Below are 27,311 nucleotides of genomic sequence, written 5' to 3' on the forward strand. Positions count from 1 at the left end.
TCAGGGACGGTCAAGCGAGCGACGTGGCGCTTACTGGATTAAACGAGTGCAGGATACGTCATCGTACTATCCAATGACCCAGGTGTATCGGATAGGTACAGTCAATGTCAACGGCATTAGTTCCACGATCAGAACCCACCTGTTAAAAGACGTGATTCGGGCGGCGGACATGGATATCGTGTTTCTTTAAGAGGTACGGCCTGGATGATTGTGGATACCCGTTTAAGTCAAGCCAACTACCGATGGTGGTAGTGGTATGGCCATACTACCAAGCAGTGGCATTGGACCAATGGGTATTCAGTATTTACCATCAACGAAAGGCGTTGCACTCACCACCGGCGCTGTCCGCCTTGTGAATTTGTAAGACCCATTTGGTGCTGCGAAGCGTCGAGAGCTAAAGCTCTATTACTCAACTGAGATAGCTCCATCGTTTCAAGGCGCTACAGAGCACATAGTGGTGGGCTGTGACTTTAACAGCGTCTTACGCCTTGAGGATCAGATCCCTCACAATGTCCCATGTCCAGTCCTTCATGCTATGGTCAGGGATCTCGCTTTGCCTGATACGTGGACTGTAGTCCACAATTACTGACGCGGATATACGCACTTCACCAACCACTCGGCCGGCAGGTTGGTCAGGATTTACGTTTCCCGTGGTCTTTGCGGAGTGACAGTCGGTGCCGAGCTGTGGCCCATTGAATTTACTGACTATCTGCCCTTCATCTGCGTCGTGGCTGCCACGACGACAGCAAAAATGGTTCAAACGGCTCTAAGCTCTATGTGACTTAACATCTGAGGTCATCGGTCCCCTAGACGTAGAACTACTTAAACCTAACTAACCTAAGGACATCACACATATCCATGCCCGAGGCAGGATTCGAACCTGCGACCGTAGCAGCTGCGCAATTCCGGACTGAAGCGCCTGGAACCGCTCGGCCACAGCGGCCGGCAATAGACAACAGGACCATGGACTCTTAACGTCAACATACTCCGGGAAGAGGCTTGGCGTGTAGCCGTCACTGATACGTGGCAAAAAATGCACGACGGCGTCATAACTATGATTCCACGACACGATGCGCCAAACCAGCTGTTCACCGACGGTCATGGCGTATGGGCGAGATAGGGCGCTTTGGCTCCGATCCGACGAGAACTAGCGTAGCAACAGCCCGCATCTCGTGGTCGTGCGGTAGCGTTCTCGCTTCCCACGCCCGGGTTCCCGGGTTCGATTCCCGGCGGGGTCAGGGATTTTCTCTGCCTCGTGATGGCTGGGTGTTGTGTGCTGTCCTTAGGTTAGTTAGGTTTAAGTAGTTCTATGTTCTAGGGGACTTATGACCACAGCAGTTGAGTCCCGTAGTGCTCAGAGCCATTTGAACCATTAGCGTAGCAACAACCCTCGCCAGAGCGCCAAACGGCCGTTCACCGGACACAGGCGTGCCTTCTGCATATCACGGCTGACGGATTGGGCGGTACGCGGGTTCGACCGAGACTGCAAGTTTCCATCCCAGAAGAACGTGCTTCTCTTTATCACATCGTCAGAGAACAGAGACAGCATAAGAGGCACCACTGCAGTTATTTCGGCGGATGGACAACGTACACAGACACACACCACCATCTCCCGTGCCCTCACAGATTATTACCGCACTCTTTATCTAGCAGGTCAACGGCCTGACAATGACTTTGCGGACCTCCTGCACGACCTCCGGGGTAGGGGGCAAGGCGACGCCACATTCTTGGAGGCCGTAAGATGGGAAGAAAGGCGCATGGCCCTGTCGCGGGGCGCGATAAACAAATCACCTGGACCTGATAGTCTTCCGCTTGCATTTTATAGCACCTTTTCAGACCTGATGTGGGACGTTTGGCGGCAGATGTGCTGCGAACTCCTGGATCCAGACTCCGCCCCTCCCGAATTTTCGGAGGGAATGATTATCCCTGTGCCAAAACCAAAAGGGGAGGTGCAGTCCGCAAGACTTCCGGTCGTTGACATTAGTGAATTCGGATTACGAGCTGTTCGCCCGCATACTTCGTGCTCGCCTGCTCGCTACTGTCAAAGATGCCATTCATGCCGACCAAACATGTCTGGGAAGTACCAGTAACACACACATCACGTTAAGCTCTGATAGAGACGTTGTGGCGCTCATGTCATCATGCCGCTTAGAAGCCGTCCTTGTGGCGGTTGACCTGGACCGAGCATTTGACCGAGTTGAGCACCATTTCTTGCAGGCTATCTTAGAAAAGATGGGACTGTCCGTAATACCTACGGCAGGTGTGGTTCTCCGCCTCATCCACGGAGCCACTTCTACAGTCCTTGTCAATGGCTACCACCCACCACCGTTCACTATTGAGCGCTTAGTGCGACAAGGATGCCCTGAGTCAGCCTCTCTCTTCGCCGTCGCCCTCGTGCCTGCACTTCACGACCTACGGCAGCGCTTCAGTCTGCAACCGCGTGACCGCAACGGTTGCAGGTTCGAATCCTGCCTCGGGCATGGATCTGTGTGATGTCCTCAGGTTAGTTAGGTTTAAGTAGTGCATGGGGGCTTAATTAATATATAATGCAAATAATTTTAATTTTTTGCTTCAGTAACTGTCTGTTCGGTTACGAAGTCTCGTAACGGTTGGCCCTGACTAGTATTATTACGCAATCTGACTGCTAGAACAACAACAAAGAATGAAATGGAAATTTTCATTAACACAATTAATTAATTAAGTCCCCAGCAACTATAAAACCTACGAAATCAAGCACAAGTATAACTGTTCTGTGTGTGGAAGTATGACTCAACGTACGCATCTGGCACGGTTCTTCTTCAACAACACAAGAAATTTTAAATATCATTTATACTGAATTAATTAAAGGAAATAGAAATACCATAATTACTCCAGAAAACCAGAATTACACTCTAATCCCAGAACACAAGCCAGATGCTTTGTTGACTGAACCTGTAATGAAGCATTATTTACGACATTAAATAATGAAAAATAAATCAAGTTTCGTTACCTTCATATATTGACCAAAATCACTCTAATCATTACAATATATCTCCACACCGACTCGCTATTACCACATCTCAACAAGAACTTTTCAGTATCACATCTCAGCAAGCACTCCCTACTAGCACATCTGAACACGAACTGACTACCACGAGTCCTCGACAAGCACTGCCCACTACGACATCTCAATAATCACTGCCAGTGGAGGCGGCGGAAAAATCTCTCTAGCGATCTCTGGCGCTGTGGCTCAGTGTAGCCACCTTTCATATGCCCTTCCTCCACGGCTAGAATTTGATGGTATTTTTGCCAGAATTGGTGGTGAAAATACCACCAAATTCGTCAAAAAAATACAGACAAAAATAAAAGATAATATTAATACGTAAATATCACATACTAGATAAAATTTTGGCTTTGCACTGACCTTTCAATAACCTAATATATAAAATACAGTAAGCAATACAAATTCTTTCATACATGTGACTTTACATAACAGTTTACACAAGTATTATGTGGTTAAACAGTTCAATCAATAGCGTCAGCAATGACGAATATGTGCAGGTAAGAGTCTCATAACTTTTCACAGACAGTAATACACAAAAAATCAGTTTATACAAATATTCACATAAACGCTTTCCATAGCTCAAGAATAAGCAGTTGACAGTTCCAGCAGTACACCCAGCAATGGTCAACAGGTGCAAAAACCAACAAGTGACATTTTTTCAGTAGAAACAGTCCATCAGTGGCACCCAGTAATGTTGAATAGGTGCAGACACCAACAAGTAACACCATTTCAGTATAAGCAGTTCCATTAGTGGCACCAGCAATGTTGAGCAGGTGCACACAGCAACAGGTGACATCTTTTCAGTAGCAGCAGTCCATCAGTGGCACCCAGCAATGTTGAGCAGGTGCAGACACCAACAAGTAACACCATTTCAGTATAAGCAGTCCATCAGTGGCACCAGCAATGTTGAGCAGGTGCACACAGCAACAAGTGACATCATTTCGGTAGAAGCAGTCCATCAGTGGCACCCAGCAATGTTGAGCAGGTGCAGACACCAACAAGTAACACCATTTCAGTAGAAGCAGTCCATCAGTGGCACCCAGCAATGTTGAGCAGGTACACACAGCAACAAGTCACATTTCTCAGCAGAAGCAGTTCCATAAAATTCAGTATCACTGATCACACTGTTCATCAGAGTTTATAAGCAGAAATTAAACATGTCCTAGTGGCACCAATCATGTAGAAAAGGTACAAGTAACAGTCCATAATTTTTACAATCACTGATCACACAGTTCATCAGCAGAAATTAAACATGACTAAATGTCACACATCATGTTGAAAAGTGCAGCACCATCACTAATCAGACAGTTCAGGCATGAACAATAGTTTGAATACACATACAATGCTTTTACACTAAACATACAAATCATAACAAACACACAAATGATATCAGATAATTGTCCTATTAACTATTACAATACACAAATACCAGTAAACCTATAACATTTATGGGTGTCAGTGCAAGCCACTACCAACAAATAAAATAATATTTAGGAGATAGGTGGGTAGGATTAGGAAAGGAAAACACACAAAACACACTCACTCATCTTTCATCCACATTAAGTACTACTGTGTAATTGAATAGTGTTAACTGTGTAAATGTAACTCTGTCCAAGATTTGATGTTCATCATGTGTACCAAGTAGTAGTGGCAGCAATGTATAACAGTCAATAATAGTTAAGTCAACGTCATAGTCATCATGTCTAGACCAATGTTTGCCAAGCCAGATCAAAATGTACGGTTGCTGAACAACTGTCAGTGAGCCAAGATATGCACATGCTTCCTCTCTCAAAAAAAAAGTATATACTGCTTAGTGATTTGACAAAGTGTGTGTGTACACAATCTTCCTTCTACTTGAGTGTTCTAGTCTGCCATCTTCATCCTCCTTGTTCCATATGGACAAAAAAAAAAAAAAAAAAAAAAATATGCTCCTCACTTACTTTACCTCTTATCCACCAAAACTCCAATAATCATCAGCATAATCTCAATACTTCACTAATACCTCTTCAATACGTCGATACATATAAACCTTATCATCAATATCATTTACCTTACCTCTTGTCCACGAAAACTCCAATAATCATCACTTAATCTTAATACTTCAATAATACCTCTTCACTACGTCGATATATACAAACCTCAGCACCAATATCATTTCACTTCCATAACAACTCTTTCCTCTAGTCAGTCTCCTCGAAGAAGTACAGACAAAATCCTAGTGCAACTTCAATTCATCATCCCATACAATCCGAAGACACAGTGTCTACACACAACCTCTGTGTAATCCATCTGACCCAAATTTTCTACTCATTATAAATTATAAGATACATTTTGGTTCCTTGCCCATCATTAAATAAAAGAAATGCATACATGACCTCTAACAGACTTAGTTCGAATAACTCTCAGTAATTAAGTACGATTACGGAGTGTGAATGATCATAATATTTCACAGTGTGTACACCACTTCAAGAATCATAGCAGAAGCAAACATGTGGAGTATTTTTTGTGTCAAGTGTCACTTCCTATTTCAATTGCTCACGAAAAATAAAGTGTAATAACTGTCAATGGTCTAAACCTAGTTTTGGTATGTCATGTCGTTAGCTTCCTTCCTATTAGCATAAATTTATACAGCTTCCATAAAACCTCAGCTCATGTGACTTCTATGACTTTCTTGTACTAATGTCGTTCGTCGAATTATAGCAGTTCATTTTCTTATCTTAAAAATATAAGGCACTGAGCATAAGCAAAACATGCAATAGCGAGTAAATATACCAGTAGAGAACAGAATGTCAACAAGTGGATGCAGCACAATTCTTACAACGAGGCTCTGCCAAGCGAACAATCTATAATTAATACCACAGTGTAACCTCAACTCTATGTTCGTACACTGTACATCATCATTGCTATATTCTAAATTGGAGAGTAGTTATGACAACAAAACAGAAATGTGTAAATATGCAATCCATACGCACAGCAGCAAACATATATCTTACGTAATAAACAAGTCATTAGCATCATATCAGCATAAGCAAATAAATGTTTATATGAAACTTAATAAGTAAACATGAAGGCGCAAGCAGAGAAATCACAAAGTGTAACCTACATACATAACCATATCAGCACAATTAATCAGGTGACAATTACAATTTAAATAAATAAGCACAGCAGGCACATAATTAAAAAATATGACATCAGTGAAAAAGCAGTGCAGCCAAGCAATGCATAATATATACAAATAACAACCCTGTTCATTAGTCAATCATTGTCAAAATCAGTTAATGTGCGCAAGCACGTCGCTTCACTAGTAAATTCATAGAACATGAAATTTAGCACAAAGTATGAATCACGTAATCGCGAGCAGCAAATTACGTCTAAAGTACGTACCTAAGTGGAAATATGTTACCTGAAAAATAAACTCAATTAATCGTTACCTTTTTGGTTTCTTTTACTTTTTTTTTTTTTTAATTACATTCTTCCTGAAATTTTCTCCATAGCAAGTCCTCTTAACGTCGGACACACATAGAATTTACCTGAAGGTCTTAAATATTTTATACAACCGTATCCTGAAAAATACTGAATGTTAATAACATAATTTATGAAGTCCTTATAGCTTTATACAGAATTTAGTCGGAGAAATTAGACTGTGTATTTGTTTACGTCTGTCAGTGCATTCGCACTGAGCGCTCGATCAGCTGTAGGCGCGTGACGTAGGAAGTAATTGTTTGCGGTCAACGACTGCCTCGTGCGCCGCGCAGACTTCACTGTTGCTTTGAGTATCTGCCGCCGCCGGAACACGGCGCGGTATCCTTGTATTCTCTGCATGTTTACATGTAGCTGTTAGTTTCTCTAAACTATGTCATTCCACAAAAATTTTAACGTTAGATATGTGATGTATTCCCTTAGAGCGTCGAGATTTAAGAGTTTCTACTTCAACAGTGTTATCATGTATAATTTTGCGAATTCTATATGGACCGTTATAAAGCAGAAAAAATTTGCGACACAAGCCTTTTCCTTTGTGAGACAAACGATGAGACTTAATTAACACCTTTTGGCCAACTGACAAGATTTTTAAACGACCAGGATGTTTAGCTGATTTCTCTCTTCTAGCAGCCGCAGATGCAATATTTTGTAGAGCCAGGTTGACAACTTCAGAATGCCGCAGTTTCCGTGAAGGCGGAAAAGGAACGATTTCAGAAATGCGATTTGTTGGTACTTTATTTTTTAATATCAATAGAGGCGGTAAAGAAGTTGAGTCATTAGGAAGTTCATTCAGAATGTTTTGAAAAATATGAAGATACTGATCCCAAGTTCTGTGATTCTGATGACAATAAAGACGGCACAATTTATTGATTTCCTTCATCCATCTTTCTGAAGCGTTAGATTGAGGGTGAAAAAGTGAAATGAAGATTGGTTTAATTTTACGACGCCGTAGAGTACGAAGCCAAATTTTAGAGCGAAACTGTGATCCATTATCTGATATAACCTTATCAACATGACCCACTTCTTTAAGAAAATGTTTGATGAAAGCGTTAGATACTGAACGAGCTGTTGCTTTGCGTAAAGGTGTAAAACACACATATTTTGATGTCAATTCCACTGCTACGAAAATGTACGCAAAACCATTAGTAGAACGAACCACTGGACCGAACAAATCGACTGCAGCCATGTCCTTCAATTTCGCTGGAATGATAGGAAACAACGGTGCTCTGTGAGAAATTGTTGGCGGCTTAGCCTGTTGACATAATTTGCATTTGGCAAGAACAGATCGAATACGTTTTTCCATATTACTGAAGTAGCAATTTTCTCGTAATTTATGAAAGCATTTTCTGGGACCAAAATGTGCATAACTAAAATGTGTAAACGAGGTGTGGCCAAATCATCCAATCTAACAAAGCGTCTAAGAAAATTACAGACACCAAGGAAACTACGAACATCACGTTTTGTGGAAGGAACAGCATAATTACGAATAGCGTCTAGTTTCTCTGGATCAGGAAGAATACCTTCTGTAGAAATAATGTGACCGAGAAATTTCACCTGTGAACGAGCAAATTCAGATTTTTTTTTTAAGTTCACTGTAATGGCAACTCTTGCAAAGATACGTAATAATGAATCCAAAATTTTGTTGTGCTCACTCCAAGAATGTTTAGCTATAAGAATGTCGTCAACATATTAAGTAATATTGTCACGAAGATAAACAGGTAAAATTTCATTTAAGCTACGAATGAATGCTGCAGAAAATATAGTAAGTCCAAACGGTAATTTCCAAAGTCACTTTTGGGTAAAACAGTCAAATCCGGTTATTCTTTACCTACTGTCTAGACAGAGGGATAGTAGAAGAGTTGTTTTTTTTAGATGCAAAGAATAGTGAAAGAGTAGGCAGCGGCTCAGAAAACTAAAAGAGAAATAGCACCACTACAGCTCGGGGCCCTGTGAGCGCTACGACACATATTCACTTAGTGTAGTGAATCCCCTGAGGACATTAATAGCTGCACATAAATTCCAGTTTGTGACTCAGTGGCAAATCTGGCGGAAGTGCGCACGTAAATCGATCCAACCATGAACATGGACGTATGTCATTTCTAGAATTGCAAAAGATCTTAAATTTCCGAACAGTCAAGAAGTGTTTACAGTCAAAGCTTCCGCCTCGCGGCGACAAAGACCTACCGCGTCTGTCCCAGTCCCAATGTCGATTATTGTCAAGTTCCCGCGCCTGGCGCTCTCTTGTTACATCCCGTAAATGAAACAAATTACTTTCTTCAAAGCCCTCTGCTATCTGTGATACTAAATTTCGTCTGCTGTCTTTTCCTGCGATTTCGCTTTCAATATATTTGTCTTGCTTTTGTAATGCCTCAGATTCCCTTTTGACGCGTTCATTAACTTATCCCTGATTTTCAACATGCTTATTTATGTTCTGGTACTCTTCGGTTTCTGCAAATGGCAATGGTGCTGTATCATCTGAATCTCTGTCCCCATTTAAGTTAAGACTTGTCAATTTATCTGGAATCTCCTCAACTCTTTCCGATAAGTTTATGTCTTCCGTCAGTGTCGCAACTCGGGTTTCGGTATTGTCACATTTAGTAGTTGACTGTTCACACTGTTGCGTTAAGTCATTTGTTACGGATTCCTCGATTCTCACAAATATTTCTTCCTTATCATGTGCAAGTTGTAAATTTAACTCTGAAAATTTGTGAACTATCACGCAATCTTTTTCTTCCCGTTCTCTGTCCTGTTCCTCTTGTCTGATTTCTGTTGAAATTAAGCTATTATTGTGAGCATTCAAAACCGGTTGTACTTCTTCTCTAATTTCTTTGTTTGATTCATCATTCGTATTTTTGAAACATGTCCCTATTCGTGAGTCTAACCGTGTTGTCATTGCTTTCATCGTGGTTCTAATTGTTCCTATATCTGTTTTAAATTCAGATCGAAACTGCTCCATTGTTCCCATACCAGTTGTAATTATTCCTATTTGTGATCCCTGTGAGTCTAACCGTGTTGCTAAAGTTCCTATCTCTGTTTTAATTGTTTCCATTCGTGCTCCCAAATTTAATATAGCACTCATCAACTGCTCCGTAATAGCCGGTTCGAAATTCTTTTCGCCCCCAACATTTCCCGCGAAACCAACTTCTTTCGTCATGGCTGTAAAGCTATCTGTGTTCGATACTATTTCAGAATCTTCTGTCGTTAATCTCGGATTCTGTGAATTTTCTGATTGAGAAAAATTTTGAAATGGTTCCGGACTATTTTCCCGACTTATTACATTGTTTTCCACTTCATTATCCATCATACTGCTTTCCTCTGTTGGCGAGTTCGCCATGTTAACAATTTCGTCATTCTCACTATCCATCATTTTCGCCTTTTTCATTGATCGCGTAATCATTTACAAAACATACAAAACTCGTCACTGTACGGAAATTATACACAATGACTCTTTTATCTCCAACAATACCATTCACTCGAAATGTTTCCCTCAAACACGATTAGCGAACAATTGAAATAATTGCACTAAATCGTCAAACGCGTATACAAGACAACAAATCAAATTCAGAGAAAAAAAATACCATTAGAAGAATGACAATTACCAAATCTACACATGCAAAATAGACTACAATTACTAAACTACAAATTACTACAACAATACTACTGTCTACTATTTTTACAATCAGAAGAATTCCAAGGGACGATCCGAAGCAGCGGTCGCCACGTGCATGGGGGCTTAATTAAAATAGAATGCAAATAATTTTAATTTTTTGCTTCAGTAACTGTCTGTTCGGTTACGAAGTCTCGTAACGGTTGGCCCTGACTAGTATTATTACGCAATCTGACTGCTAGAACAACAACAAAGAATGAAATGGAAATTTTCATTAACACAATTAATTAATTAAGTCCCCAGCAACTATAAAACCTACGAAATCAAGCACAAGTATAACTGTTCTGTGTGTGGAAGTATGACTCAACGTACGCATCTGGCACGGTTCTTCTTCAACAACACAAGAAATTTTAAATATCATTTATACTGAATTAATTAAAGAAAATAAAAATACCATAATTACTCAAGAGAACCAGAATTACACTCTAATCCAAGAACACAAGCCAGATGCTTTGTTGATTGAACCTGTAATGACGCATTATTTAAAACATGGAAATAATGAAAAATAAATCAAGTTTCGTTACCTTCATATATTGACCAAAATCACTCTAATCATTACAATATATCTCCACACCGACTCGCTATTACCACATCTCAACAAGAACTTTTCAGTATCACATCTCAGCAAGCACTCCCTACTAGCACATCTGAACACGAACTGACTACCACGAGTCCTCGACAAGCACTGCCCACTACGACATCTCAATAATCACTGCCAGTGGAGGCGGCGGAACAATGCTCTCTAGCGATCTCTGGCGCTGTGGCTCAGTGTAGCCACCTTTCAGTAGTTCTAAGTTCTAGGGGGCTGATGACTTCAGATGTTAAGTCCCATCGTTCTCAGAGCCATTTGAACCTACGGCAGCGTTCGGAGGGCACTCGCCTCCGTAATGTGCTTCTTAAATGCTGTGCCTACGCGGACGATATAGTTTTCTTGGCGAGGTCGGCAGAAGATACACTGAAGCGCCAAAGAAACTGGTATAGGCATGCGTATTCAAATACAAAGGTATGTAAAGAGGCAGAATACGGCGCTGAGGTCGGCTACGCTTATATAATACATGTGTCTGGCGCAGTTGTTTGATCGGTTATTGCTGCTACAATGGCAGGTTACCAAGATTTAAGTGAGTTTGAACTTGGTGCTATAGTCGGCGCTCGAGCGATGGGACACAGCATCTCCAAGTAGCGATGAAGTGGAGATTTTCCAGTATGACCATTTCACGAGGTACCACGAATATCAGGAATCCGGTAAAACATCAAATCTCCGACATCGCTGCGGCCGGAGAAAATCTTACAAGAATGGGACCACCGACGACTGAAGAGAATCGTTCAACGCAACAGATCGCTGCAGGTTTCAGTGATGACCCATCAACAAATGTCAGCGTGCGAACCCTTCAGCGAATCATGGATGTGGGCAGAGGATTGCATATGAGTACGCCAGTGCCCAATCCGAATTAATCACTACATACGACTTCTCCCAATGGCCGCTACGGTAGATGCCAAGTTCCAGACGGCCTTAGATCATTTCGTCAGCGCTGGTAGGGTGTTCAAAACCCGTTACGAGACATTAATGTTGCCCACACATGCACGCGGCACTGGAATGATAAACGCCCACAATAGGGCGCGCGCTCTGTTTCTGCGGACGATGCATTGCCTACGTACTTCGGACAGGGACCCCTCATTTGCACACTGGTTAAGGAGGTGGCGCCTCAGTCCCTGCGGCCACCAATTCCTGTTGGACATATCGCGCCAGCACTGTGTCACATTCGCACACATCTGGTTGACATAAGTTATCTATTGGATGTCCTTCCGACCACACGGGCTCCTGGAGCCAAGGACTTCTACCGCTACTTTTAACGGATACTACCTGCTAATGTGATTGAACGTCATCCGGCGATTGGCTGGAAGCGGGTGTGGAGTAACATACACTCGCCTTTCCTTCCCACCGCGGTGAGTGCGTTTGGTATGTGATAACGATTGAGAAAATCTACACCAGCAACGTTTATACACTATACATCTTGCCGTGGACCCTTTCCGCCCCGCTGTTGATACCGACATGCACCATTTCGTTTGTGATACGGCTACTGACTGCTGGCTCCTAAAACGGCCCATGTTGGCATTGTTGCCGCTCAGTCCGTAGAGCTCACCGAACTGATCCATCCCGACGTCAATTGCTATCCTGCTACTCGTCATAACACCACGGCGTTGGTTAAGGACATGACACTGTCATACGTTTTTAGTGAGGGCGTTGCAGGGTTGTTAGATTTTTGTCACTATTAAACTACCAGCTACACAGTTTTACGGCGCAAAGCGTCCTATGGTTCGCCCGTTGCGAATTACTTGGGGTCGTTGTTCACGTGCCCTCCAGACCGTTGGGGTGTATCGGGTGTGAGAAGAGATTGAGGAAGAAGCACATGATGGACTGATAAGAGACATCAACGGTAGTTATAGGGTTTTTCTGCCTTGCTGAACGAGAAGACGACCTGAACATCCCACCATCTGGCTGCTGTGGGCATCCCCAGAAGAAGATTTAAAAAAAATGAAAACATAACCACAAAAAATGAAACAAATAAAATATAATAAAAATATTGCATCCTTTCCTTTATCCACTTCTTTTTTAACAAAATGATCAGAGGAGTATTTAATTTTGGTTCGTGGGCGGAGCCTAAAGTGGGGCCAAACAACCGTCCTAGTTAACTTTTAGGGTGAAAGTGGTGGTGGCAGTAGCTTTGTCCTTGTTTTTAGGTTAGATAGGTTTTTGGGGATTAATATGGGTGCTGGGGGCCAACGCCTGAAATTGAAGAGATCTAAGAAAATTAAAAAAAGAGTCGTAACGTGCTTGACTACAACGCAGCGAGGCCGGGTTCGATTCCCGGCCGGGTTGCAGATTTTCTCCGCTCGCGGTCTGGGTGTTGTGTTGTCTTCATCCCCGCCGATGCACCTGAAATAAGTTCTTTCAACCCGGCGGCCGAAGTTCACCGGATATCACCCCCCCCCCCCTCCCCGGACAACAATGTCACTTGTTTTTTTTCCACTAGCCAGAATCCTTGTTCGTTTTTCTTTCTCTTTTTTGGGGGGAGAGCGGTTGGAGGGGGAGGGGGGCCTCATGAGGCATCAAAACATTCTTCAGTGTACTGTACCGGGCGCTTTGCCTCACTGAAGCTATGCTACTTTATGAGCCTACGCTTTGGCTCCAAAATTAGCAGCGCTAACTTGAGGTAACCTAATTGTTTCAAAAATAGCTGTTCCACATGTAACGCTGTTTATTTATTTATTTTATAACCTCTAATTTCTGGAATCCATGTCCCAAGCAAGAGACATTTTCTTATTGTTGTAGCAGTAGAGTGGTGTTCTAATACTGCGGGAGCGTAATGCTGTTCAAAGTCATAGTCTTCCTTTTTTATTTTAGGTCAACATTTGAATCGGTGTTTGACCCTTTCCCATCGTTAAAACTGATTGAAAGGTTCTCGACCGTTGCGTCGGACGTCTTTCTGGAAACTGCATGACGTTTCTGCGCGGTAGCTGCTTGTCATGTTCAGGTGCGACTAAAATCTGAAGAAATATTCTGTAGTTCCCACAACACCATTCCGACTCCTGGGAACTTCTCAAGCCTTTACAATGGTTGTTTACGAAAAGCTATAATTATTCCCTCAATTTAACTTGCTCTTTGAACATAAAACAGGATGACTTATGATCGTATTACTGCACTGCACACTAACAGATGGTCGCTAAGTTACATTAGAATTAGTCATTACGTCATGCCCGTGAAGCGGGCCGTGTGTGTTGCCAATCACGCCGCAAGCGGACACAACGTTGAGCGTGGGAGGGAGGGAAAAGCACTAGAAAAAGAGATGCTATCATTCCTACGGCTAAGACATTTAAACAGCACAGGGTGACTCAGGCTGTAACCTTTCTCCTTGCCCGACCGCAAAATTGCAAAACGGAAACCGTGTAGCTGTGCATCTTACTCCACAGTGTCGTCTCGTATTCTTACCGGCTATTGTCTTCCACTTGGGCGTTTAAGCATACAGGGACACACAAAACTATCCTATCATTTGGTACCGGGTTGTATGAACTTCATGCCAGCGAGTATTCAGCTGTAAGATAGTTCTCAGTTTCCCGTTTTTCACCAAAAAGTAGAGACCGACAAATAATTAACCTCCTGCTAGAAACGTTTTGACCTCTACCTGATTAAAACTTTGAGTGATTATGGTAGTCTCTTCGACTGAAGTTGAGGTGAGAAATTCGAAACCAGTGACAAAAAAGTAGACAGACCAAAAGAAATTAGTGAAGTGTGGATATCCATTTTTCTGTTATCTGCGCGAGATTGTGGTTTTGTGTTACAGCAAGAAAATTCTTTTTCAGTAGGTAAGCCTGTGTTACCAACAGCTAAATGGCATTAAACCCGCTCGTCCAATTACCTTATCTGTCTGGAGATTGCGGAGAGTCTCAAAATGACACAGGATGCCAACTGTTTTTTTCCCCTTTATTGTTATTTAAATCGTCACTTGGTGACGGGCTAGCGACGGATAAAAACCGCTATTCAACCAAAGGCTTTACATCTGTAACAGAAGTTTTAATACACACAAAATATATAAAAATTTAATTCTACTTTTAAAAATATTTATTGAGGAAAAAATTTAATGATTTTAATTCGTTTTAGATGATTCTGCACAATAATCATATGTTTATGCAGCTATGGAAACGATCATGTTTGTGATGGCGATGGTGTGACGACACAGTAACGGAACACTCTGGGACCGCAGGACGCAGTCAACAGTTACGTGCGGGAGGACGAAGGAGTGAGAAAGCCGGAAAGAGGGGCTGAAGTGGGGGGGGGGGGGGAGGGGGCGTTGTTGACTAGCGCCGGGAGAAAGGTTGTATCTCGCGACGGATGTCATCGCTGGGCAGTGGGCATTAGTTGAACTTTCATGGAGGTGCATGGAAGGTGCGGTACGGATGTAGTCGCGCAGCAGGATCAGTTGTTAGTGGACAGTTTATTTGGTGCTGTAAATGTGTTTTACGAGTGCTGACAGCTCTTAAGGTATGCATTTTTCAGACCTTGTTTACTAGACCTGTTTCGAATGATCTTTTCTGTCATATCCCTGAATATTGACCATTCCTCGTGGGGCGCTAGCATATTCCTACATTACATTCAGTACTGAAGTCGGTTTTACTCTGTTTGTACTTCAAAATACTGGTACCTCTTAAAATTGTACATATCATGAATTAAATCAATCTATTAAACACTGTTTTGTAATATTCGTTCCCTGAGAAGCTATAACAGATACATCAGAATAGTGACTTATTGATAAACGACAGGAAGTGCAAAACGGCTAAGCAGGAATGGCCAGAGGACAAATGTAAGGATGTAGAATCCTACAATAAAGTTAAAGAGACCTTTGGAAAAAAGAGAACTGCCTTTATGAATATCAAGAGCTCAGATGGAAACCCAGTTCTAAGCAAAGAAGGGAAAGCAGAAAGGTGGAAGGAGTATAGAGAGGGTCCATACAAGGGCGGTGTACTTGAGGGCAATATTATGGAAATGGAAGAGGACGTAGGTGAAGATAAGATGGGAGACATGATACTGCGTGAGGAATTTGACAGACCATTGAAACATCTAAGTCCAAACAGGCCCAGGGAGTAGACAACATTCCGTTATAGCTACTGATAGCCTTAGAAGAGCCCAGCCCTCAAACTTCAAGAAGAATATAACAATTCCAATTCCAAAGAAAGCGGGTCCTGACAGTTGTGAAAATTACCGAAATATCAGCTTAATAAGTCACGGTTACAAAATACTAACACTAATTCCTTACAGATGAATGGAAAAACTCGGGGACAATCAGTTTTGATCCCGGAGAAATGTAGGAACACGCGAGGCAATATGAGTTATCTTAGAAGATAGGTGAAGAAAAGGCAAAACTACGTTTATTGCATTTGTAGACTTAGACAAATCTTTTGACAATTTTGACTGGAATACTCTCATTCAAATTCTGCGGGTGGCAGGGATAAAATACTGGAAGCGAAAGGCTATTTGCAATTTGTACAGTAACCAGCTTTTCTTGCCTTCGCCTATCTACATTTTATATACTCTCTACTTCGGCCATCATCAGTTATTTTGCTGCATAAGTAGCAAAACTCATCTATTACTTTTGGTCTATCGTTTCCTGATCTAATTCTCCCAGCATCATCTTATTTAACTCGATAATATTCCATCATCCTCGTTTTGGTTTTGTCGATCTTCATCTTATATCCTGCTTTCAATACACTGTCCATTCCGTTCAGCTGCTCTTCCAAGTCCTTTTCTGTCTCCGACAGAATTGCAATGTCATCGGCAAACTTCACAAGTTTTTATTTCTTCTCCCTGGAATTTAATTCCTACTCCAAATTTTTCTTTTGGAGTAGGAATTAAATTCCAGGGAGAAGAAATAAGAAACGTGTTTGGATTCGTGACTGGATGAAGAAAAGACGTCAACACGGTTGCTCAACATCCTTGTCGAAATAATTTATAATGAAAGACGCAAGAATTTCTTTTAACTATCTTACAATGTCACCAGAACTGTTCACATTTCTTCTAAATAGAGTTAATTAAGCGATAAGGAATAAAGGTACTGTAATGCATGAAGCACTGTCGCCAGAACTGAAATTACATATCATATTGCGTGCATTACAATCTAGAACATTCGGTATGCTATAAGATACGGTTTTAGATGGTGATGACGCTTTTTCATTAACACCAATAATTATTACCCTTAACAGTAATAATTATTAACATTAGCAACAATAATTATTCGAAGCAGGCCGCATTAAGAAGAGAATGGTTTGCAAACTACTCTCTTGAAGATAGATCTGTACAGTGGCAATATTTCAAAATTCAAACATATGTGAATGGGGAGCACTGCTGCGACGTTTTATATAGATGAATATTGAATGAAGAATGTAGGTTCCTGATATGTGTAGCCTCCCCTCCTGTCAACAATATTCCTTGAAGAAAATAGTGTCGACCAACCGGAACTATGGGATTTCAGTCTTGTAGACGAGAGCATTTCCACATCTTGAATTACATTATCTTTAGTTTTCTTAATTCAGTTGTATATGTGCTGCTAATTCAATACATTTTGCTCTGCAGCTCAGATATTGTCAAACTATCTGCGTTCTGATCGCACGTGATGGTCTCAGGAGCAGCAATATGTTGCTTATTTTTGTAAGCATAGATATCCAAAAAGCGAACATTATTCTCCGTTCCCCACGTCATATTCAGTTTGTCTACACTCTACGAACACACATAACCTCGAAACTCAGCAACCAGTGTCGCCAAAGTTGGAACACACCGAACGTGTTTAGTTTCACCGACGAGTTGCGCAAACGCGCTGCGCGCATGCGCAGTGGCCGGTAGCGCAGTTGCCTGCAACCTAGTGTCGTCGTGTAAACTAGGCTTAACTTCCTCACTCTTAACTGAACGGGATTAGAGATTTGTTTATAGTGGCAAAGCCGACGACGGGACGTTGAGACACAAACGTGGGAACGTAGAGGGCATCCACACAGTAGTCTCCATTCGCTACAGTATACTTGAAACTGGCGGTTAATAATAGGGTAAGTGGTACTTGCTACACTCCCGGTGCAACTGAAAACTCGGAGAGACAGCTAAATGCACAAACCTCGTGGTAATGAACTAAGAATGAAGATTAAGCAGTACACAATGGAAAGTAGAAACACTTTTTATTTTGGATGGAGAAGAATAAAGGTTAAATGCCAGGAAATAAATGTGATCGTAAGGAAGTCAAAGACTCGTATGGGAAAATCAGAAAAACGAGTCACGCGAAGAATTGGCAGTATCAGCACTCGCCGATTATTGGCTTATTGCTCGTACACCTACTTTACACGAGGGGAATGCGAAATGAGGAGGTGACAGGATGCACTATGAGCCTTTGTTTGACTGGTAGATTTGACATTAAACTTCAGTTCGGCCCACGGGAGACCAAAATTGTAACGAAAATGCTCCACATTCTATGTTAACCCCGTCAGAAGTATCTGGCTATAATTGTGTACATTAAATTTTACTGTTTTTTGTGAATGTTCCATCTATTTGCTATGTACAACTGCTGCCAACTGTTGGGCTTCTCTATAAAGATACCAACAAATCAATGTAGCAGAGTGCAGCAGCTTCTGTCCACCAGAATATACGGAAGTGGTTGGTTGGCTACACTCCGCTGTATAAATGAATATTATTATTGTTATTTTGCTTGGTAATTATCGAATGATCAGTATATTTATTACAACAGTGAACATTTCAATATTAGTTATTTAATCCATAAAAAGAAACCAAGTGAACAAAGTATATATTGAAAACGGGAACATATTTTTGTATAAATCTTGCACGCTAAATCAATAAAAAAAATCACCTAAGAGCATTACAGCATAAAGAAAAATTTTCCTTCCTCCAGAAAAATTCAGGTCTGAAAGAATTGTGTTCGAAAGTTATGAATTACCTCGAAGGAGGTCTATTGACACACAGTCAACATGGGTTTAGTAAACATCGTTCCTGTGAAACACAACTAGCTCTATATTCACATGAAGTGCTGAGTGCTATTGACCAGAGATTTCAGATCGATTCCGTATTTCTGGATTTCCGGAAGGATTTTGACACTGTACCACACAAGCGGCTCGTAGTGAAATTGCGTGCTCATGGAATATCGTCTCAGTTACGTCACTGGATTTGCGATTTCCTGTCAGAGAGGTCACAGTTCGTAGTAATTGACGGAAAGTCATCGAGTAAAACAGAACTGATTTCAGGCGTTTCCCAAGATAGTGTTATAGGCCCTTTGCTGCTCCTTATCTATATAAACGATTTGGGAGACAATCTGAGCAGCCGTCTTCGGTTGTTTGCAGATGACGCTGTCGTTTATCGACTAATAAAGTCATCAGAAGATCAAAACAAACTGCAAAACGATTTAGAAAAGATATCTGAATGGTTCGAAAAGTGGCAGTTGACCCTAAATAACGAAAAGTGTGAGGTCATGCACATGAATACTAAAAGGAACTCGTTAAACTTCGGTTACACGATAAATCAGTCTAATCTAAAAGCCGTAAATTCAACTAAATACCTAGGTATTACAATTACGAACAACTTAAATTGGAAGGAACACATAGAAAATGTTGTGCGGAAGGCTAACCAAAGGCTGCGTTTTATTGGCAGGACACTTAGAAAATGTGACAGACCTACTAAGGAGACTGCCTACACTACGCTTGTCCGTCCTCTTCTAGAATACTGCTGCGCGGTGTGGGATCCTTACCAGATAGGACTGACGGAGTACATCGAAAAAGTTCAAGGAAAGGCAGCACGTTTTGTATTATCGCGAAATATGGGAGAGAGTGCATCAGAAATGATACAGGATTTGGGTTGGAAATCATTAAGAGAAAGGCGTTTTTTGTTGCGACGGAATCTTCTCACGAAATTCCAATCACCAACTTTCTCCTGCGAATGCGAAAATATTTTGTTGACACCGACCTACATAGGGAGCAACGATCACCACGATAAAATATGGGCCGGCCGGCGTGGCCGTGCGGTTCTAGGCGCTTCAGTCTGGAACCGCGTGACCACTACGGTCGCAGGTTCGCAGCCTGCCTCGGACATGGATGTGTGTGATGTCCTTAGGTTAGTTAGGTTTAAGTAGTTCTAAGTTCTAGGGGACTGATGACCACAGATGTTAAGTCCCATAGTGCTCAGAGCCATTTGAATATTTTTTTTGGTAAAATAAGGGAAATCAGAGCTCGTACGGAAAGATATAGGTGTTCATTCTTTCCGCGCGCTATACGAGACTGGAATAATAGAGAATTGTGAAGTTGGTTCGTTGAACCCGCTGCCAGGCACTTAAATGTGATTTGCAGAGTATCCATGTAGATGTAGCTGTAGATGCAGATTGATCTGACCTCTTTCATGTGGGGGTAAATGCGACTTAAACAATATGAACTGACTGCAGACCCATTTATCCTGCTTTTTGCTACTCGTGCTAGTAAGAGGGATATGATTCCAAATCCTGCGCTTTGCTCCGTTCAAATGGCTCCAAGCACTATGGGACTTAACATCTGAGGTCATCAGTCCCATAGACTTAGAACTACTTAACCCTAACTAACCTAAGGACATCATACACATCCATGCCCGAGGCAGGATTCGAACCTGCGACCGTAACAGCAGCGCGGTTCCCGACTGAATCGCCTAGAACCGCTCGGCCACAGCGGCCGGCCTTTGCTCCATACTGGTGCTCATTTCATCGGTGCTCAAACCACAAAATGATAATTTCGGACCTTCGACACAACTTCCCATTAGAGAGATGGCGCACTGTTGACCAGATTTCCCGTGTAGGCATTCCTGCTTCCTGTACGACATTATTACTCGAATCACCAGACCCGGGAAGGCAGTGCACAATGGACTTGAACGGATTCTGCAGTGCAGCTTGGTATGGGCTAAGCAGCTTATGTTCTTCTTCGCAAATTTGATACACTTGCGAACGCAAATAACACAGCTGCTCTTCTGCAGTGCAACAAACGGGCACGTCAGTAAGTGTTCCCTCGGCACTTGAAAGCTCTTCACAGGTAAGCATGACAACCTGACAACCGGTGACGCGTTGGCGCGGTATTTTATCGCCGGCGGTGTACGATGCGCATGCGCACCGCCGGCGAGCACTCGCGCACCACCAGGTGGGAGCCCACGAGCCGCGGAGTGGTTCTTCGCCTCGCCGTCATTCCACACGGTTTGCCGCCGTGCTGCAGCCACCGATCGGCTCTCGTGTGTCAGTAACTCTGCCTCCTCTCCAGCTCGGCATTTTAGTGAATCTCTACTGGCAGTAAGTAGCGGCTCCTACCTGGTTTCTTCATTAGTTGTCTGTAGGGCGCGAGGTTTAAAGCCTGAAGGCCTGCCGAAGGCATCGCTCAACCTAGCGCGCAGCTAGGACGCTTCTTACGCTAGTGAGTTGACAGTGGTAATTAAATCTAGAACCAAAAGCATCTTCCCTGAAAGATCATATGTTCCGCTGATCGGATATAATATCTGAGCGTCACTATCGACTCAACTCCTATATGAGCTGTTTCAGTTATGTGCAAGCCTAAGGAGAAAACTCCACAGCTTGGCGGAGAGATTTCGTCCGAATCACTGTAATTATGTTGGTGTTCTGTTGCACAATAACAAGTGAAGTACCAGCTAAGTTTATCTGCAGAATAATTTTGTTACAAGACTTTTCTAACGAGCTGTGTTGCGTAGATTTCGTTCAGACATAGAAATAGGAATACTATGTCATAAAATTCGTCGTCTTGGCCTGATCACATACAACAGAACGAGGCGTACACAACGTTAGTGCAGGTATACCAGCTGTACCGGTATGAAATGAGCATTTTCTGTGAAAATGAAACACTAATTTTGAAATGAAAAGTAAAAACATTTTATTCAAAGTACTGACCATTGCTTTCTATACATTTTGACCACCTTTCTGGCAATTTGTGGTCACCACGCCAATAGAAATGTTCGTCTTTTGAAGCAAACCAATCAGACACCCAATTTTCGACTTCTTCGTAGGAAACGAAGTGTTCCTCAGCCAATGCGGGTCCAATTGATGAAAACAAATGGTAGTCGGAAGGGGCCAAGTCTGGTGAATACGGGTGGGATAGCAGCTCCCAGTCAAGTGTTTTGATTGTATCCTGAACCAGTTTTGCTTTTTGTGCAGGTGCATTGTTGTGTAAAAAAATTTCTTTGCCATGTCTTCAGGCCCATTCTGGTCTTTTTTCGATCAATGCATAGTTCAAATTGATCGTTTGTTGTCTGTAGCGACTAGTATTCACAGTTTCACCGGGTTTTAGAATCTCATGACACACCACACCTTTCTGATCCCACCAAACACAGAGCATTGTCTTCTTGCCGAATCGATCTGGTTCTGCAGTCGATGCTGATGGTTGTCCCGGATTAACCCATGATTTTTCCCTTTTAGGATTCTTAAGATAAATCCATTTTTCATCGCCAGTAACAATTCGATACAAAACTGATTTTCTGTCATGTCTTTGAAGCAAAATTTGACAAATGGTTTTTCGGTTTTCCATCTGTCTTTCATTCAATTCATGTGGCACCCATTTTCCACACTTTTGGATCTTCCTCATAGCTTTCAAACGGTCAGAAATTGTTTTTTTTTCCAACATTTAGCATTGCTGAAATTTGCTTCTGACGCAAAGTATCACCTTCATCCAATATTGCCTGCAATTCGGCGTCTTCGAATGTTTTTGGTGGTCTTCCACGTCCTTCATTTCTTACATCAAAATCATTATTGATGAACAATTGAAACCATCTTTTGCATGTTGATTCTGACAGAGCATGATCATCATATACCTCGACAAGCATTCGATGCGACTCTGCAGCACTTTTTTTCAAATGAAAACAAAAAAGTAATACTTTCCGAAAATCATCACTTTCTGGTACAAAATTCGACATTGTTAACACGATGAAAACATATGATGTTGTTTGTTCCATGACTTGATGTATACTAAATATCTTTGACAGATATCATACCAACCAAACAAAAAGAAAAAATTAAGGCTCGTTCACAACAAATGTTCCCTATCGACACATTTGTATCTTAACGCTCATTTCATACCGGTACACCTGGTATAATAAGCCTGGTTCTTATTTTCTAGCAGTTAAGAAATAGGTGGCTATATATGAGCGTAACTGTACTTCACTTTATGATGGTCCTTGACGTGGGCGTCCAGTAATAGCATGAACAAAGATATCACGTGCAGAATATGGTACTAGACCACTGGCGACCGAATGTATTTTAATTAACGCCATAAGCATGTCACACAAATGAGTAGAGTAAATTTTGCGAGGAAAATGCATTACGACGTGCAAAGACGAAAAGCCAAAACGTCTCTGTAAGCCAGAAGACGTTACATATTTCTCTAGTAAATATTTTAAAGGTGACTGTTTTAATTTCAAATAGGATACGCAATGAAAACGCACAGGACTGCAGGTCTGTTACGGGACTTACAATAATTCTTGTTACTAACACTCCAGCCGGCCGGCGTGGCCGAGTGGTTCTAGGCGCTTCAGTCTGGAACCGCGCGACCGTACGGACCTCAGTGTTGAGTCCCATAGTACTTAGGGCCATTTGAACTATTTTTAACACTCCAAAATAATTCTTCAAGCGGTATGTTAAACATTTAAAATTCTACATATTTCAGCATCGGTGGTTCCTCAGCCGCAACGCATCTGAGCTAACACTGGAACTGCCAAATGCTGATGGAGCAAAGTCTCCGAAACGCGAAATAAAAAACAAAAAGTTTCGTGACAGGTTACGTTGTGGTTGTAATTGTATTTTAAACATTCGCGAATATGTGTACGCAAACTTATTGATTGTCCAGGAAAAGGTAAAACAATAAAAAAAGCTCATCTGTTTGATAAAATAGACGAAAACGTACGCGAGAGTAAAACCTGGATAACAAAACAAATAAAATAATCCTTCGACAGGAAAGCATACCTGCCCACAACGGTATTTTGTTAGTTGTAAACGAAGCATTTTGAAAAAATAATTGATACACCCTCCTATTGACTAGATTTTTAGCCGCGCGGGATTAGCCGATCGGTCTTAGGTGCTGCAGTCATGGTCTGTGCGGTTGGTCCCGGCGGAGGTTCGAGTCCTCCCTCGGCCATGGATGTGTGTGTTTGTCCTTAGGATAATTTAGGTTAAGTAGTGTGTAAGCTTAGGGACTGATGAGCTTAGCAGTTAAGTCCCATAAGATTTCACACGCATTTGAACATTTTTTGAACTAGATTTTTACCAAAGAAAAATCACCAAATAGCCGTATGTTTTGAGTTTATTTTATTTACAGAACCAGTTTCGGCATCTCATTAATGACATCTATGCACTCCATGTATAGGCAATTAGATATATCGATACTTGCATTTCTAGAGCAATCAATATCTGCATTTCGTTAATTCGTTTTTGGAGAGTTTACGTCGAAGACTTGATAACAACAACAGCAGCAGCAGCAGCAGCAGCAGCAAGCCGTCGTTAACAAGACTTCGAAGTAAACTCCTCAAGAATGAATTAATGAAATCCAGATCCTAATGGCTCCAGTTATGCAGCTGCCGATGAGTCTGACTGTGTATACATGGAGTGCATAGGGGCCTAAAGATGACATGAACTTAATGACATGCCGAAAAAGGTCGTCTAAATAAAATAACTTCTCAAAACATACGGCTGTTTGACGATTTTTCTTTGGTACATATTTGACCGGACGCTGCGCCGTGTCCACGATGGATCAACATATATTCACTAGATGTTCCAAATGATTCAAATGGCTCTGAGCACTATGGGACTTAACTACTGAAGTCATCAGTCCCCTAGAACTTAGAACTACTTAAACCTAACCAACCTAAGGACATCACACACATCCATGCCCGAGGCAGGATTCGAACCTGCGACCGTAGCGGTCACGCGGTTCCAAACTGACGCGCTTAGAACCGCACGGCCACACCGGCCGGCAGATGTTCCACGCTCTGACTTCCATCTACATCTACATCTACATTTATACCGCGCAAGCCACCCAACGGTGTGTGGCGGAGGGCACTTTACGTGCCACTGTCATTACCACCCTTTCCTGTTCCAGTCGCGTATGGTTCGCGGGAAGAACGACTGCCGGAAAGCCTCCGTGCGCGCTCGAATATCTCTAATTTTACATTCGTGATCTCCTCGGTAGGTATAAGTAGGGCGAAGCAATATATTCGATACCTCATCCAGAAACGCACCCTCTCGAAACCTGGACAGCAAGCTACACCGCGATGCAGAGCGCCTCTCTTTCAGAGTCTGCCACTCGAGTTTACTAAACATCTCCGTAACGCTATCACGGTTGCCTAATAACCCTGTGACGAAACGCGCCGCTCTTCTTTGGATCTTCTCTATCTCCTCCGTCAACCCGATCTGGTACGGATCCCACACTGATGAGCAATACTCAAGTATCGAACGAGTGTTTTGTAAGCCACCTCCTTTGTTGATGGACTACATTTTCTAAGGACTCTCCCAATGAATGTCAACTTGGTACCTGCCTTACCAACAATTAATTCTATATGATCGTTCCACTTAAAATCGTTCCGCACGCATACTCCCAGATATTTTACAGAAGTAACTGCTGCCAGTGTTTGTTCCGCTATCATATAATCATACAATAAAGGATCCTTCTTTTATTCGCAATACATTACATTTGTCTAGGTTAAGGGCCAGTTGCCACTCCCTGCACCAAATGCCTATCTGCTGCAGATCTTCCTGCATTTCTCTCCTGATCGAATCAAATGTATTATGGCAGTCGTGCCCGAAGGTTTTTTTTGTAATTTCCAGATATGGAGTTCAGTAATAGAATCTACTGAGCGGAAAATCTTTCTAGTTCGTTGACCGAAAAGGAGACAATGTCGCTAAACAGTGCATGTTAAGCAGAGTAACATTTCTGCGTGGCCGCATAGGTTTTATCAGCGAGCTCGCAGACGTACTTTGCGCTTCTCGTCGGCAAGTCCGACGTCGACCTTGCGTTTATCTGCGATACTTGATAGGCGGCGCAGCCACGAGTGGGCCACTAAGCGAGGCGGCGCTGCCCTGCACAGGTGCCCGCCAGCCGCCAGCCGCCAGCCGCCGCCACCGTTCGTGACGCTCCGGCGACTCGCGCGCCGCCCGAGGTTCTCCCCATTGTTGCGCGGGCAGAGAGGCGGGCCGCATGCCGCGCATGCGCGCTCACTGGCAGCCGCTGTCGCAGGCGCGCCTGGTGCTGCCGCCGCTGCGCGACGCGGGCGCGCGATCGACCAGGTGGCAGTCGATGCGGGGGCGTCCCGGGCGCTGGTGCGCGCTGCTCGCGGCCGCCGCGGCGGCCCTGCTGCTGCTCCAGGCCGCGCTCGTCGACCAGAGGGCCGGCGGCGGCGCAGACACCGCCCTCCGAGACGACGAGGCTCCCTTCGGCGGTCCCCAGCAGGTAGGTGCGGCGCCGCTTCCTTGCCGTCCGCTGCACGCCAGCGTGTTGATGGGTGCGACCCACGTGGGGGCGCGCGAGTGCCGCTGGTGCATAACTGACCTTCTCCAACTTCATTCTGTAATTCGGAAGACGGCGTCCTTAAGGTACATCCCACTTCAAAAAATAGTCAGATAAGTGTCAGGACTGCACAATGTATTTAAAAAAAAATACTTTATTTTAAAGATGGAACGCTTTCAGTTTCATCGTGACAGCTATGAATATTTATTGTAACTACAAATTACTGTAACCATTCACAACTTATTTCCACTACGCGTGTTGGAGAGTTAAACCTCACCTCCATCATCAGGTGGATGTTTGTCAATAAGCCTTGTACTTGTATGTATGAGTTCTGGATATCCTGTGGCACTTTTTGAAGACAAAAGTCAAGAACAGTGTATTGTTCTTTTCTTCTTCTTTGCCACTAGACAGTGCCAAAGTTTACCGAGAACTCGTACTTACAATACGTAGAGGTTCATGTACTGACACACATCCACATGATGATGGAAGTTTAACCATCCGAAACGCATAGCGGAAATTAAAGTCCATTGTAACTGTTTACAGTAATTTGTAGTTATAGTCGATACTTGTCATTGGAAAGTGTCTTCATCGCACTTAGTGGATTTATGACAGTTACCATGTTCGGAATCTAATGAGGCATCAGAACTAAGAGCCACAAACGACAGAGTGCAAAATTACTGCTAAAGTCCTGAAGATATTAAAATGTAGCTTCTTATTACGAAAGTAACTGGTTTTCCCTTTAATACGCATTAAATGTCCATCGATGCCATGCCTATGCCATCTAACATAGTGTGCGTCGTGTGTTTGAACTTGAGTCCTACATCGCCGCAGGTTTATTTTAAGCTGTAGGGATTGCTGAAGCAATTACACTCGTAATGCTACATCGATATGCACTAAACGCTTCTGTAAATGGCTCATTCAGGCCAAAAGCCGGTAACAAATAACGAAATGGTGATGTGTTGTGCTTCTAAAGAAAGATTTTTTTTTTTATTTTAACATTGCACTAGTGATAGAAACTGTCTCAAAACACAGTGTCTTCTTGAGTTTTCTTGGACACAAGAAGATAAACACATA

The 27,311-nt window shown here is 42.6% G+C and overlaps 2 protein-coding genes across 3 annotated transcripts in view; one reads left to right on the top strand and one right to left on the bottom strand.

The window, feature by feature from the left end:
* The window catches only part of LOC126263268 (uncharacterized), a 494,856-nt gene extending 468,926 nt beyond the window's left edge, over positions 1-25,930 (bottom strand). The window contains exons 1-2 of the mRNA XM_049960354.1: positions 25,854-25,930; positions 25,708-25,810 (exon numbers count right to left, since the gene is read on the bottom strand). Coding sequence (XP_049816311.1) covers positions 25,708-25,810; positions 25,854-25,930 — 180 coding nt within the window. The remainder of the gene's footprint in view (positions 1-25,707; positions 25,811-25,853) is intronic.
* The window catches only part of LOC126263030 (carbohydrate sulfotransferase 11-like), a 396,515-nt gene continuing 390,114 nt past the window's right edge, over positions 20,911-27,311 (top strand). The window contains exons 1-2 of one of the 2 annotated variants that reach the window (XM_049959997.1): positions 20,911-21,028; positions 25,819-26,180. In XM_049959997.1, coding sequence (XP_049815954.1) covers positions 25,929-26,180 — 252 coding nt within the window. In that variant the 5' untranslated portion in view covers positions 20,911-21,028; positions 25,819-25,928. The remainder of the gene's footprint in view (positions 21,029-25,818; positions 26,181-27,311) is intronic. The other variant, XM_049959998.1, reaches the window with a different exon arrangement.

The sequence above is a fragment of the Schistocerca nitens genome, chromosome 6 (assembly GCF_023898315.1).
Source record: "Schistocerca nitens isolate TAMUIC-IGC-003100 chromosome 6, iqSchNite1.1, whole genome shotgun sequence".
In the NCBI taxonomy this organism is placed as follows: domain Eukaryota; kingdom Metazoa; phylum Arthropoda; class Insecta; order Orthoptera; family Acrididae; genus Schistocerca; species Schistocerca nitens.